Raw genomic sequence first — 14,543 nt, 5'->3', positions numbered from 1 at the left:
AGATGTTAATCCCTTCCCACTGATTCATGGAAAAGAATGGAATATCTCGTGCGAGAATTCGAGCAGGAGTAGTATTTCTGGTTGGTATTCCCGCGAACTCAAGGCTCCCGGAAAGGAAATGGCGTGGCCGCGTCCCTCCTCCGTCCACGCCGCCCGTTCGCCATCGGACGGCTGCGTTTGCACTCGCGCATTTTCCGCCTTGCCCGTCAACGTAATAAGCTCGGACGGACCGCGTGCTGCCTGCTGCGTGCGTCTCGTAAGTTTCCACCTACCACGTTCTCCGCCACGACTCCCCAGCTCTCAAATTCCTCAAACCATGGCCGCCGCGGCCTCACGGCACCTCTGCTGCGCCACGGCGCTGCTGTCTCCCTCCGCCGCCGCGGCGCCCATCCGCCAGAGGGTCGGCTACGGCTCCGGCTCCTCCTCCAACCGCCGGTGGGCCCACGGGCCGGACGCCGCGTCCTGGATCCGGCGCCCGACGACTCGCTCCAGGACAGCGAGGGTGAGCTGCGCCTACTCTACCGGTGGTAAGGGCCGACTCGCTGGGTGATCCCCGTTTTAAGCTTCAGTTCGTGGGCTCGTGAACTGCTAGTTCCATTTCCGTTTCATTCGGACGCCAGCCATCTCTTCGTTTCTCGTATGATTACTTATTAGTCCTTAGTGAAGGTAGTTTGCTACTATTACAAGATAGAAGACTTTAATCATATGATTAAGTTCGGGCCACTTGCTTGAATATGTTGCAAAGTTGAACCGTGTGCCTTGGCAATCCCAATTCCTCGCTGTAAAATTCAACTTTATGTTCGAATCGGCCTTCTCATTCTGAAGTATATCACTGTTTGAGGATTAAAGCTCTGGAATGAAGCGTTCTCAGTGCTTAGATTGGTTGTGTGTGTCAACCTGTGTGAGTTAATCGCTAATGTGCTACTTAGTGTCTAATGTACTATGCAGGAAAATACAGCCCCATGTTCAGTTCTTAGATTGCATGTTCCATTGATAAACACAGTGGAAATTACTAGTAAGCATTGTACGCCTGGCCTCATTGTGTTATTTTGCTGCACTACTACACATTATAAAGTCATAGTGTCATAACTCACTCGCTCACTATCATGGTACTGTCAGACTGTCAGTTCATGCAAGCTGCACTAATGCATAAATCCTTCTTTTTCAGAATATAGAAGAAGCAATTAGCTTAGTTAATCTCTGTGATTCACCTCAGTGAAGACAAGTACTCCCTCTGTAAACTAATATAAGAGCGTTTAGATCACTAAAGTAGGGATCTAAACACTCTTATATTAGTTTATGGAGGGAGTACCTACCTACACACTTCTTTCACATGTTCGATTTTCTGAACTCTGTTAATTAACTTCATCTGTTTTTAGTTCTTTGTGAATTTAGTCTGCACACGTAGGGAAGATATGTAACAGTAGTGTTCTTTCCATTTGTACAGCTGAAGCAATCACTGCATGTTCCTGGAACCAAAATGTCATGTGCAGTGATGTACCTGTGCTTGTGGAGTTTTGGGCCTCATGGTGTGGACCTTGTAAAATGGTCCATCGAATTGTCGACGAGATTGCAGGCGAGTACGCTGGAAGGATAAAATGCTATAAGCTTGACACTGATGATTACCCACAAACTGCAAACTCCTACAATATCGAGAGGGTTCCGACTGTTTTACTATTCAAGGATGGAGAGAAAATACATAGTATTACTGGAACTCTGCCAAAAGCCGTTTATGTGAGGGCCATTGAGAATTCTTTCTTGGAACAGTGACCATTTTGGTTACAACGTTATATTGTTACTTGGTCCAGATTCATATTCCCATATACTTGATTTTTCACTGCCAGCTAGTGGAAAGAGTAGGGAAGGTAAAGTTGGAGTTACAACTTGAGCTTCTTGTTATCCCTTAGCTACACAACTTACTGTAAATATTCATGTACTTCTGAGAAAAAAAGGATTGCTGGACCTCTTTATTTTACCTTGAGGGTTGTAATGAATCATGATTGTTATCATTGATGTGAAACAGGGTCGAATATTTAAGGCCCTTAGAAACATCTTGTTAAATGAGGTCAAATTAAGATTTTTGTTATACTCCCTCCGTTCCTAAATATTTGTCTTTCTAGACATTTCAAATGACTACTACATACGGATGTATGTAGACATATTTTAGAGTGTAGATTCACTCATTTTGCTTCGTATGTAATCACTTGTTGAAATGCCTAGAAAGACAAGTATTTAGGAACGGAGGGAGTACTTTACTTTATGTGCCTCACATTTATGTCTGTTTCTCTTCTTCTTTTGCACCCCTTATGTATTAAAATTTTCGTGCTATTTTTCAGAGCTAGAGTAAATACTTAATCATTTAGTTCCTGTATACAGAAGCATCTAAGATCTAACTATTGAATTTTATCTTCTGAAAAGGTTTCTCTCTGTTATGTCAGTGCAATTGTTGTTTCTGTGGGGCTGCTAATACTGAGCTAATTGTCCCAGGTAACTCTTCAAGGCATGTTTTATTAAACCTTGTGCTCCTATTATTTATTGTCTCTAATCTGCAATATATATCTAGACTCAACAAGCTAAACCTTGGTTATCATGCAGAACTTCTTTTTATTACCCTTTAGCTTGCCTAGGATGTAATCTTTAGCTCTCCTTGGGCTGACAAAGAAGACCCACACACTAAGGTAAAAGCTGAGAAAGAAAAATAGTTTAGATTAGGTGCAGGAATATTGGTAAGTACTTTGGCAGGCGGTATCAACAGACTGGTGCCATGGATTTTTAATCTTTCCATGCTGAAGAGTAGTGCATAGCAAGTGGCTCCGAGTGGCCTGAGTGGAACCAATGGTAGGATACAATAGACTTAGGTTCCTTAGAGATTGAATTGCTTATTATTGATAATATCCAACTGAATTAATTCTATTATCTCATTTTTCGTGGAAAGTTACAGCTGCTCCTACAGTGGTACTGTTGGCTAGTGGCTACATACATTTACCGTGCCTTTGAGTTTGAGCTATGTAGAGTAGCTTTGTGAGGAGGTATAGCACAATAATATGATCGGAATTTCCGGCGATCACCAGAATGTTCAGGTACACCTAAATGCAGCTGAAACACATCAAGTGCCACATGATGGATATCAAAGTTCTGGTGATCGTCTGATGACTGCTTGACTTAAATCAATTTGCAGACACCAATGGTGATGGGGCTGCACTAGAGAATATTTTTGCTGAAGTTTCTATTTGTGAAACTATGAGCCTATTTTCTCGAACAGTATTTAGTTTGGAGCTCTGAACTTGTGTGGGCTTTACTTAAAATTCAGTCTAATGCTACATGTGGTTTCGAAGGTGCTGGAGTGAAGCTTTAGACGCAGGTGGTGCATCAGGTGCTTACACTTTTTTCCGGATTTAGGACATGGATCATTCATATGTATTGTATAAAAATCATCCACTTTGCCCTTTTCTGAAGTATTATTTGTACCTGTCACGGAAATATCAATAACATCTGGAAAAGCAGACAATCACTTTTCATCATTTTTCTTATGCAGAAATAACCTTTGGATGTATGGTGTATACTGGTACCGATCACTGTGGTTGATAGAGAACATACCAGCCATTTGAGATTTCCAAACAAGCATGTAATAATGCTTATAATTTCACACCCTGTTACATTTAGAGATTTACATATTTTGAAGCAAATCAAACTGGTGGAATATGTGTTACTAGCTCATTTTAGGCCAAATGTGATTTGTTGAGAAAAATGTGTACAAATTTATAAATTATTATAGAGGCTAAATACACTTGACATCATCAGTACCCTGGTGTGTTCTCTCTCCTGTGCTTTCAGTCTATGTATTACTTCTTGTGATCAGTACTATATTATTTATTGTTTTCCTATGGTCATCCTTTATTTCTGCTCCTGCTATGTTGGCAGGTATTTCTCCTCACTGAGCAAATGCTGAGACTATTGGACTCCTGACAGCATGCTTTCCTCCAACCTCATTCCAGGTCAAGAACCCATGGTTTCCAATGTAGCTGTAGTCATCTCCTGCTCTCTTCACCTGGTTGACCTGCACGGTGACACTGAACCCTTCCTTGCTGCCTTTGCCTCCAAAGGACAGTGCTGATGGCGTCACCGTCACCTTCATTCCTGCCGGAGCCGTCACCGACACGCTGTACTTTGCCGCCGAGCCGGCGACGTTGGTCAGGACCCTCTTGAACGTCCGGGTGGCCGAAGTCGTGTGGTTGAGGATCACCATGAACGATGGGTAGTTCAGGTCAAGGTTGGCACCGGTGGCGCAACTGGCGTTTCGCCGGCCGGTAACGGCCGCTATCTGGCGGCTGCTATAGCGGAGGCCGCAGAGGAAGTTGACGTAGTCATCTGCCGTCGCGTCGTACACAAGGCCGGGGTCTGTGGCCTGGTTGGGGCTCACGTGGCCGCTGCCGTAGTCGAGAGGCGTCCCCGGTGATCGATTTGGCATGCTGACAATGACGTTGTTGGCGTTGTCCTTCACGTAGGCCGTAGTCATCATGGCCGAGCGGATGGCTGCCGGGCTCCAGTCGGGGTGCGCAGACCGCAGCAGGGCGACCACGCCGGCGACGTGCGGCGACGCCATGGACGTGCCGGAGACGAGCATGTACTTGGCGTAGAGCTTCTGCTTGCCGATATCCATGATTTCCTTGTTGGGCACCCATGCCGCGAGGATGTCCACCCCTGGCGCGACGATGTCCGGCTTCAGGATCGCCGGGCTCATCTGGGTCGGCCCGCGGGAGGAGAAGTACGCCACGGCCGGTGCCGGCTTGACGCCGAGCTCCGTGCCGACGAACCGAATGCTCACCTTGGGCGCCTTGGTGGCCGTCACAAACTTCTGGATAGCGGCGCCGTCCGACGGGGTGACCAGCACCAGCGGCATGACGTAGTCAGTCGGCTGCAGGAATTCCTTCATGTTGCTGGCGGCGATCAGCCCGCGGCCGCCGGCGCCCTGCACCTCGTCCATCTGCTCCCTGAGGCTCTCACCGGTGGTGCAGAAGACGTACTTCCCGCTCACCTCCTTGCGGCTCAGGCTGGAGTAGTCGCACTTCTGCTTGCTCTTGTTGCCGTGGCCGTAGTAGAGGTCGGCGTCGGCGATCGCTGTGTGCTCCGGGTACACAGATTTGCCGTGGATTCTCTTGCCGCCGCTGCCGCTGCCGAGCGTGACGGTCGCCGTGAACTCCCTGTCGATGGTCGACGCGCCGACGGTGGTGATCCAGGGCGCGCCATTCATGATGGTGTACCCGTCTGAGCCGTCGTTCCCGGCCGAGCACGTAACGAAGATTCCCTTCTGCATGGCGGCGAAGGCCCCGATGGCAATGACATTGGTGTCGTAGGAAGTTTCAGGGAAGCCCAGCGAGAGCGACATGACGTCGACGCCGTCGGCGATCGCTCGGTCCATGGCGGCCAGCACGTCGCTGGACGCGGACTCCAGGGTGTCGCCCGAGAAGACGGCCTTGTACATGGCGAGCCTGGCCATGGGCGCGATGCCGGTGGCCGTGCCGTTGGCGTAGCCGAAGTAGCTGGCGCCCTTGACGGCGCTGCCGGCCGCAGTGGACGAGGTGTGGGAGCCGTGGCCGTAGTAATCCCTGGCCGAGTCGTAGTCGTCCGGCGCGATGGCGAGGCCGCGCTGCTTGAGGGCCTTGCTGAAGGAGCGCGCCCCGATGAGCTTCCCGTTGCACATGGAGGCCTTGAAGGCCTTGCCGGCCTCGCACGCGCCCTTCCACCTAGCCGGCACGGCCTTGGTCGTCATGCCCGCGTCGCTGAAGCTCTCGCTCTCGGGCCACACGCCCGTGTCGACGATCCCCACGATCACGTCCTCCCCGTACTTGGACGCCGGCCAGACGCCGCCAGCGCCAGCGCCGCCGCCGGTGAGCCCGAGGAACTCGGGCGTGCGCGTGGTGTGGAGCCGCGCGTACGTCTCCGGGAAGGCGGTCACGTGCCCCTCCATCCCCTGTATCTCCGCGAGCTGCCGCGGGGTGAGCACCGCGCTGAAGCTGTGCATGGCGTGCGCGTACGTGTACAGGTGCTCCGGCGCCGCCTCCTCGTCCCTGCCAGACAGCGACGACAGCACCGACGTGTACCAGCCCTCGTGCGTCGTGAACGGCGTCGGCATCGCCGACACGTCCATTTGCACGATGTACGGCCGCCGGTCGCCCTCTGCAGTCCCCGCCACACATGCCGCCAAGAAGCCTATTACGCCAAGCAGAGGCAAAGCCTGATGGTTCATCGTGTCAAATGTTTCAGCTCAGGCCAGAGCGTCTTCTCCTCTTATGCAGGCTGCGAGTAGTCAGAGTGAGTGTGAGTGGATGCTACAAGTGGAGGGCACTCGCAGGGCGCGGTGGTGGTACTGGTGGCAGCCTGCCGGATACATTATATACATATTGGATTCCATGGAGGCCATGAGTCCCTCTAGAAAACTAGCCAAGAATCTTCTTAAGATCATTCTCTGGAGGAAAGCAGGTCAGACAGCCGGGCCCGGCCGTGCAGATGGGCGCCATGTTCCACCATGTATGTTGCAATCATTCGCGTCGGCCGTTGGCTAGCTTGGCGCGAACGCGAACGCGAACGCATAGTTGTGTTGGGTGTGCGTCCATTTCGCTGGCCTGGCCTTGCTTTCCTCCCACGATACCCTCCGGCCTCCGCGCTGCCTTTACAGCAGCAAGTAGTACTGATCTCAGTCTCGTCCGGTGGCCGCGCCGTTAAATCTTACTCGACAATTCGTTAAGCACTCGTCATTTCGTTCGGGTCAAATCGTGGCACCGAGAGGGGGCGTGCATGCTCGCAAAGTCTCAAGATATGTTATCCCTCCCTTGTGGGTGCTGCACTACTGCACTCGAGTCTTTTCACTGCTCTTTGTCTTGTGAGATCCTGCCGGAACACGTTTTCCATTAAAGAAAAGAGAGGTTTGCTAGAAAAATGTACGTACGATTTATCATGTCTCTCACGTACTGAGATGAGTAATGCTACATGACCAGGATTGGAGAAGCGGGAGGAAGGGCCTCACCCACCAGAAATTCAGGAGGTAGAGAATTATTAGGGAGGTTTATTTAAGTGAGAAGTTTCGTAGCTTTACGTGGAGTCGTGGATCTAGGATTATCGTACTGAGATATAGCATGTGGATTTTACCGCTTTCCGAGCGGCGACGCGCCGGCAGACATCGGGGTTGACTGAACCCACGAAAGGGACTCAAGTGCTGAACCCTCTGAGAAAGGGGAGGAATTTCGGGGCTGAAGGCGTGCGACACAGTTTGAATTGCACACCCATTTAATTCTGAATCTTCGCGTGCCGGATTCTAATTCTCGAACGACGGTGACTGAAATCTGGCTTGAAAGTGATCAGAGTTCCTGGGATCATGCATGGCGCAACCCAGTTCTGCTCTGCACCAGTCGTCAAGCTCTGAGTGATAAAGCTATCGACGTGGATGGTCTTGCTTCCTGCGAGGTTCAAATCAAACAGTAAATGAAACTCGAGATTTTGGGTGCTCCTTCGGCTGGTCTTCTCCTCGTGTTCCAGTCACGTTCGGTTGAGTGCTCCATCTGGTCTGGCCGACGGTTGCACCATGGAAGGGATTTCTTTCTTAATTGCATGCAAAGTCATTACACAATCACGGTTTGGATCATCCATCTTTCTATCCAATGCAGCTTCATAAATGCTGGATGGAGAGGAGTACAAGGGAGATGCAAAAAAAGATTGCTGGTGGATGCAAGAGGGGTGTGGGTTTGCGGCCAGTGTCACAAGAGAGGCTTGTCCCCGTTTAGAAGAAAGGATTTTCGTACCAGTGATTCCTTAGTTTTCTTCATGTTTTGGAGGATTCAAACTCGTTTCTATTTCCTTTGAGAAGTCCAATGCAAAGAATATTCTCCGCTATATAGCCTCAATCTTCACCTCCCATATTCTCCGCTATTCTCTTTGTTGATGAAACAATTCCCCGTAAAATTTCTGTGGAGCATTCAAATAACTTTTTTTTGGAAATGGAGGTTTACCTCCGGCCTCTGCATCATAATGATGCATGCAACCATCTTATTAAAAGTTTGCGAAGTAGCACAAAGTCATAAAAGTATTACAGCTCGCAGGCGGAGCGAAGCAAAAGAAAAGAAAAGGTACATGTTGACAATCACAACCGGTAATATGTAGGATAAGCTTCCTAGACTTTGTACTTCCTCCGTAAACAGTGGCGGACCCAGGAATTGAAATTAGCTGGGGCGAACATTTAACGTCTAATTTTTTTCGGCACAAATGCAACTCTATTCAACCAGAACTCATACTCCCTTCGTCCCTAAATATAAGTCTTTTTAGAGATTCCTGCGGACTACATACGAAGTAAAATGAGTGAATCCACATTTTAAAATATGTCTATATATATCCGTATGTATTTCGTATTGAAATCTGTGAAAAGACTTATATTTAAGTACGGAGGGAGTAGCATTCAACAACAAAAGAATTAAAAAGATTTTAAAAACTAGGAAACTACTAACATGGACTCTTGTTGCTTGAAATGCTCACTTATGCCACAATATGATCCCATTTTAATTACCAAACGAGCTACAAAATTGATTGGGGAACGGCTGCGTCTGGCTAGGTCGAGGGGAACGGCTGGAAGCGATTTTTCTCTATCGATTGGGAATTTCCTTCTCTATATTGTATTGCAGTACAGATCAATTAGGCACTTGGGCCTGTACAGTGGGCTGTAGTAACCAATAAACGTAGCCCAATCCACCCTCGGACCAGCCCAAATCTCTTTCTCCCTCAACCCTTCGATGCAGTCACACAGAAACAGAGAAACAGCGCCGCCGCCGCTGGCTTTGTGTGTTCTGAACTTCTGATGCCTGCCGGAAGAAAGATACGTAGGTGGGGTTCAATACTCCGCTGCCGGCGACCCGGGGCGGCCGCCCCAGCTCGCCCCAATGGTGGGTCCGCCACTGTCCGTAAATAAACGTAAGAGCGTTTGGATCACTAAAGTATATTTTTTACATTTTAGATTCTAATAGAACTTCATGAGACTTGACATCCAATTCTTGAAAAGTTTATATGCCTGTGTTTTGACTATTCCGCGTTAGTTTCAAACATGCTCTTGGTGTTAATTTTATGACCAACGATGAACTAACTAGACGTGGGTCGCCACTTGCACCTCTAACAGGCGGCATGCAGTAGTTGTCAAGCTTGAACGGTAGCACTGTCCTAGAAGAAAGTGGTTAATTATAATGGTATATGATTAAGCAACAAAAGAGATAGACAACATGATGCAAAGGTGATGGTGACGAGTCTTTCACGGGGCCAAGTAATCATAGGCGGTTGGTGCATCAGGCGTGCGGCCTTTTACTAGTAGGAGTACTCGTTATCGAAAGACCAGGTCGGGTGCAAATGGCAAGGAGAGAAAAGGATGTGGTCGATCCACTTTGTTTCAACTTTCAAAGACGTTAACCTAATTAGGCCGTGCTTGGTATGGTTGTATTTTAATACAGGTGTATTTAACTTCCGGGTGTAACTTACAGGCGAAGAGCTATTTCCAGCCTGAAACCAAAACGACCGTCGAAGGTCCGTATATTTTACAACTGTATCTAGAAGGAAAACGACAATCCAAACGGGGCCTTAAAGGCTCGTTAAAGCTTCCTAAGGACCTTATCAAGCAAAGCTTGATGCCTATGTTCTCAAAAGAACGCTGTTTAAATTGTAGTGAGCCGGCTTCCAGCTCAGGTTATCTAGAGCATCGGACAATTCTTGAATGAAGCCATAAAAGAACTGCAAAATAATACTCCCTCCATTTTAAAATATTTGTCTTTCTAGATATTTCAATAAATGACTACATACAAAGCAAAATGAGTGAATCTACATTCTAAAATATCTCTACATACATCATTATGTTGTAGTCCATTTCAATTGTCTAGAAAGACAAATATTTAGAAACAGAGGGAGTACTATGGGAGGGGAAATTTAAGGAGGCTATATGTCATGCCCTAGGTTGGCCAACTCACTTTGCTCGGGCCGGATATACTAATTTCACCAATAAGACATTGATAAACTGTAATCTGAATATGTCGGGCAGAGGATTCTTGGCAACATTCGCTTCTTGACTACACCATGGCCTGGTTCGCGCGAGCATTATCGAATCTAGACCTTGTCCACGTGATAACTCAAACTAGAAACCGAATGCTAGATGTTGGATCTTTTTACACTTCTTGACTCCCTCCCGCATGACAGTTTTGTGAAAGCATCAGTTGCCTTGTGGTCAATATGGCACACCCGACGCAAGGCTATCCACAAACATCAGATCCATAGCCCGCAAGATACAAATTGCTTCATACAGGCATCTCCAACGTTTTATGACAACCCCCCCTCCCCCTCCCCCTCCCGGTAAAATGTCTGGATCACACAGTCTGGGCGCTTTGAGCCCTCCAACATCGTCCATTAAACGTTTGTGGACAAGTCCGCACGTTCAAATTCATGCAAACCAGAGGTAAACTTGTGGGAGGTTTGTGGGCGTCTGGACGTCCGCCACGTAGATGTCTCTGCCCGGACCCACACAAAACCATCTCCCTCCTCCCGCTCCAACAGCCACTCCGCGCCGCATTCATGTCGGTCCGGAGCGGGTGTGAATGGTCACTGGCGCATGTCGGTCGAACAGATGATGGTCACATTGGTGTGGCGATCGAGGCACCAACTCCGTCCCACCATTCGCGCCGTGTGCGCTCGCTCTCCATACAACATTAATGACGACTCAAAGAGAATGCGACGGGACGGAAAGCCGGTTGCCCGTTCGTTCGCCTAGTCGACATTGAATAGACGAGGCGGCGGAGAAAACCACTTCAAGCATTTAGATTCAAACTGACGATTGACCTGGCTGGTGCCCGATATATAAGCACGATAGCACGCACGACACAAATGGCACCGCCTCCGCTTCCCTTACTCCACAGTTCATGAGTGTTGACACACCTCCGCTCACAGCTGTCAACGCAATGGCCGCGGGCGGCAAAGTGTGGGGGAAGGGCCTCTCGCCATGCCACCGACGTGAGATCACGGGCATCATCCATGACTTGCATGCCCAGCGCACGGAACACATAGAGTCAGGTCTGGTTCTGAGCTTGAAGAAGGAGATCTAGGAGGACGAGGACTGGATAATGGAGGAGTAGTTCGAGAACGAGCCCGAGCCCATGCCCGTGCATGCGTCAGTTGTGGGCTTTGACAGAGCTAAATCCGGCAAATTTCAGGGTAGGGATCCCGAGCTAGGCGATTGGACAAGATGGTAACAAGGACATGAGGTTTACCTAGATACAAGTTCTCCGAAGAGATAACACCCTACATTTTGGTTGTGTTTATTATTTTGGATTGGAGTACAAAGTACATATGATATACCATGAGATTACTGTGTGTTCTCTAGGAGCCCTACCCTTCGGTTTATATAGATTCCGAGGGGTCCAGGATAACAACATTCTAGTCGGCTGCGCACGAAAAGATCAAGTCGTCAACGAATCTAGCATCTTGAACTGTAGAAGAATATGAGAGGGAAAATTTGAGGCTACAGGTCCGGCCATAGGTTGGCGACCTCACCTTTGTTTGACCCTGGATATACTAACATATATCCTATAAAACACCGATAAATTGTAATCTGGACAAAGGGACCTCCTATTTAGGGGCACAACTATATGCCGCCTACAGCAACTCCTATGTGAGGGTCGCCAGGGAATAGGTCTGGGCCAGCCCGATGACTATGTGACATCGTCGTGCTGATGTTACTCTGACGTCCTGCACGTTTTTCTTTCTATTTTTTTCTAAAAATGATACTAAATACATATAATATGACAAAAAGGTGTTCTCCACACATTAAAGAAAGTAAATGTAGTATAACAAAATGTCGGCGCAACCTTTAAGAAATGTTTGTACAATTTCTAACAAAAATGTATGTGACATTACACAAATGTCATCAATTTCAAAAAATGTGCGTGATGTTCTAAAAAAATGGTATACAATGTAACAAAAATGTTTGTGTAATTAAAAAAAAGTTTCCATACCATTCAAAAATATATATGTTACATCTTTAAAATATATTCATGTGTTCCAAACAAATTCTTTTTACTTTTGAAAGCCAATGTTTATCTAATGTATAAAAGTGTTCACATGTTTCAAAAAATGATGTTTCATCTTATACACAAAATGTTTCAACATGTATATAAAAATGTCCAAAACAAGTATTTTTAAAAAGTTAATCACATATTAAAAATGTTAAACATATATAAATAATGTTTTAGATGTATATGAAAAACGTACAATTTGTATGAAGAAAAAGTAGGCATCAAATATATATTTGAAAAATAAACTAGTCATGTATTCTGAAAATGTTAAACAAGTATGAAATGATCCTGATGTATACGTGCAATGTGTATGAAAAAAAGGGATATATGTTGAACTAAGAAAGTGGAAAGGAAAAAACAAATAAACCACTGAAAACTAAAGAAACCCGTAGGAAAAAAAGAACAGAAAAACAAAAAAAATCCAGAGAAAACCATAGTACAAATAATGAAAAGCTGAAATGAAAAACAGCAGGAAAATATGTGTGCTCGATAGTGTTACGCTGGCCCATTAGCCACTTGATTTAAGCGATTTCTTTTAAGAATCGGTACGGGCAACATATATCCCTGGCCTATTTAGGGGATTTCCTATTCGGCGCCTTCAGCGCCCGTTATCATGCATTTTATTCCTGTAAACACTAAACACGCAGGAAATGTGTAGGCGATCGGCTTCGAACTCGCGACCTATGTGTTCAAAGGAAAGGAACCAACCACTAGGCTATCGCACTCGTTGGGAAACACTTGCTTTTTCCCCTTTTATTCAGTCTTCAGTTCTGGGGTTTTTTTGGACGTTTTATTCGATTTTGTATTTCTTCTTTTCTTTTTCCATTTCCTTTTTCCATTAATGCATGGATTCTTTATAAATTCATGATTTTTTCGTTCCAATTTGATGAACCATTTTTTCCAAAATCCATGAGCTTTTATTCAAATCTGTGAACTTTTTTCAAAATCAATGAAGTTTTTTCAAATCGGTTAACTATTTTTTCATATTCAATAAACTTTTTTAAAATTCGTGAACCCTTTTCGAAAAATTGTTTTTTTTCAAAATACATGATTTTTTCAAAAAATTATGAACCTTTTTCAGAATTGATGAACTTTTTTTCTAGTTGATGAAGTTTTTTCAAAATCTAGGTTTTGTTTTCAAAATTAATGATTTTTTTCAAGTATGTGATTTTTTTGGAAAATAGATGAACTTTTTTTTTGAAAATTCGTGATTTTATTCAAAATTCATGAACTTTTTGAACTCGTGAACTTTTTTTATTACATGAACTTTTTTTAATTCGTGTTTTGTTTTCAAATATTTGAGCTTTTAAATTTCGTTCACATTTTTTAAAATAAGTTTTTTGTAAAAATCTATCTGCAATATAAAGCGCGCCTACACTTATTCTTAAACTGTTCGCGCTGGTGTCATTCACGCCCGCTCAGTTGGTCTAATGGTTAGGCAACCTGCACAACAACTAAATGGCGCGATGTCATTTCATCACGGAGCATCATTTTCATGGTGTTTTTTGCTCTATAAATTCATTTTCGCTATGCTACGTGTTGTGGGCCGGCCCATAAGGTAGGGTAATGAGCGCCAGTTGTCTAAACTGATGCATAAAGCTCCGTATAAGAGCACGTAGAGCAAGGTTAGTCGCGCATTCACGCACCCCCTCACGCGCTTTTGGGCTGGCTCATGGGCGGGGCAGGACGCCCCTTTTTTGGTTTTCTATTTCATATTCTTTTTTTGGTTCTTTTTTGTTTTTGTTTCTTTCTCCTTTAAATACTAGTACATTGGTACGTGCATAGCACGCGCAAAGTTTTAATTCATGTGTTTTGATGGAAAGTCTAAGGAATCGGCCGTCTTGTTTTGTGTGTATGTAAAGTTCTTGTGAATATCATAATTTCATTAACCAATACTACAATGGGGTTCCGATGTGCTTAATTTGTTTAGCAACACATAAAAAAATATCTCGTACTTGCATTTGTTCCTAGAGAAAAAGTATGTAACTTTTGTAGAAAAAAGGTCGGACCCTATCCGCATCATTAATTATGACACACACAAAATTGAGAAAAACATACATAGCAAAAGATACATTTGAAGCTAGTGTATGCTCTAATCGCAAGGTGACTTCTAATGTGCTGCTAATTCTGTCATACTATTATATGCAGTTCGGCCTAGTAAATCCCGTGAAGCCTTTGGAGACAGGCATACAACATCACCCGTTTGTTAAAACATCCGTCTTATTTAAGCTTCTAGAGCCGTCGTTCTGCCTATGCAAGACCTTGCAAGTACTCCTGTCCACGTGATATACAGTGAATGGCCTGGGAGGGCCTAGAATATTCGGGAATAAAGTGATATGATACACTGGTACTGTAGACGCGAATCCCTTCGCTTTGAGCCATAGGATTGACCCTCATCAACGACTCAAGTTGCGTCACAGGCTTAGGGTTCAAAATTTCAGAACTCGTACACTATAT

The 14,543-nt window shown here is 45.7% G+C and overlaps 2 protein-coding genes across 16 annotated transcripts; one reads left to right on the top strand and one right to left on the bottom strand.

Annotated features, from left to right (window-relative positions):
• The first annotated feature begins 102 nt into the window (after window positions 1-102).
• Window positions 103-3,805, top strand: LOC123045477 (thioredoxin M3, chloroplastic). 15 transcript variants are annotated; one of them, XR_006421433.1, is made up of 6 exons: window positions 151-527; window positions 1,448-1,865; window positions 2,419-2,487; window positions 2,942-3,080; window positions 3,179-3,373; window positions 3,536-3,805. XR_006421433.1 is itself a non-coding variant. In XM_044468541.1 (4 exons), the coding sequence occupies exons 1-4, from the start codon at window positions 119-121 to the stop codon at window positions 2,995-2,997; spliced, it is 669 nt and encodes a 222-aa protein (XP_044324476.1). In that variant the 5' UTR covers window positions 103-118; the 3' UTR covers window positions 2,998-3,521. The 15 variants fall into 15 exon arrangements, 5 of the variants coding, with proteins under 5 accessions (XP_044324476.1, XP_044324477.1, XP_044324473.1 ...); XR_006421434.1 differs by lacking the exon at window positions 2,942-3,080 and having other exon boundaries at window positions 3,336-3,373; XM_044468541.1 differs by lacking the exon at window positions 3,536-3,805 and having other exon boundaries at window positions 103-527; window positions 1,448-1,576; window positions 2,936-3,521.
• On the bottom strand, window positions 3,611-6,488 carry LOC123045476 (subtilisin-like protease SBT1.7). Its single transcript, XM_044468537.1, has one exon. It carries the CDS (start codon window positions 6,245-6,247, stop codon window positions 3,932-3,934), a length of 2,316 nt encoding a protein of 771 aa, XP_044324472.1. The 5' UTR covers window positions 6,248-6,488; the 3' UTR covers window positions 3,611-3,931.
• Window positions 6,489-14,543: the final 8,055 nt, after the last annotated feature.

The sequence above is a fragment of the Triticum aestivum genome, chromosome 2B, assembly GCF_018294505.1.
Source record: "Triticum aestivum cultivar Chinese Spring chromosome 2B, IWGSC CS RefSeq v2.1, whole genome shotgun sequence".
NCBI classification, from domain to species: domain Eukaryota; kingdom Viridiplantae; phylum Streptophyta; class Magnoliopsida; order Poales; family Poaceae; genus Triticum; species Triticum aestivum.
This window is presented reverse-complemented; position numbering and strand designations above follow the sequence as displayed.

What these genes read in the sequence shown, in the direction of transcription:
- LOC123045477 (XM_044468538.1), top strand. Translation starts at nt 119, where the DNA reads ATGGCGTGGCCGCGTCCCTCCTCCGTCCACGCCGCCCGTTCGCCATCG. An exon ending in CTGCGCCTACTCTACCGGTG is followed by an intron (nt 528 to 1,447) that starts GTAAGGGCCGAC and finishes CCATTTGTACAG; the next exon opens with CTGAAGCAATCACTGCATGT. An exon ending in AATTGTCGACGAGATTGCAG is followed by an intron (nt 1,577 to 2,418) that starts GCGAGTACGCTG and finishes TCTTCTGAAAAG; the next exon opens with GTTTCTCTCTGTTATGTCAG.
- LOC123045476 (XM_044468537.1), bottom strand. Translation starts at nt 6,247, where the DNA reads ATGAACCATCAGGCTTTGCCTCTGCTTGGCGTAATAGGCTTCTTGGCG.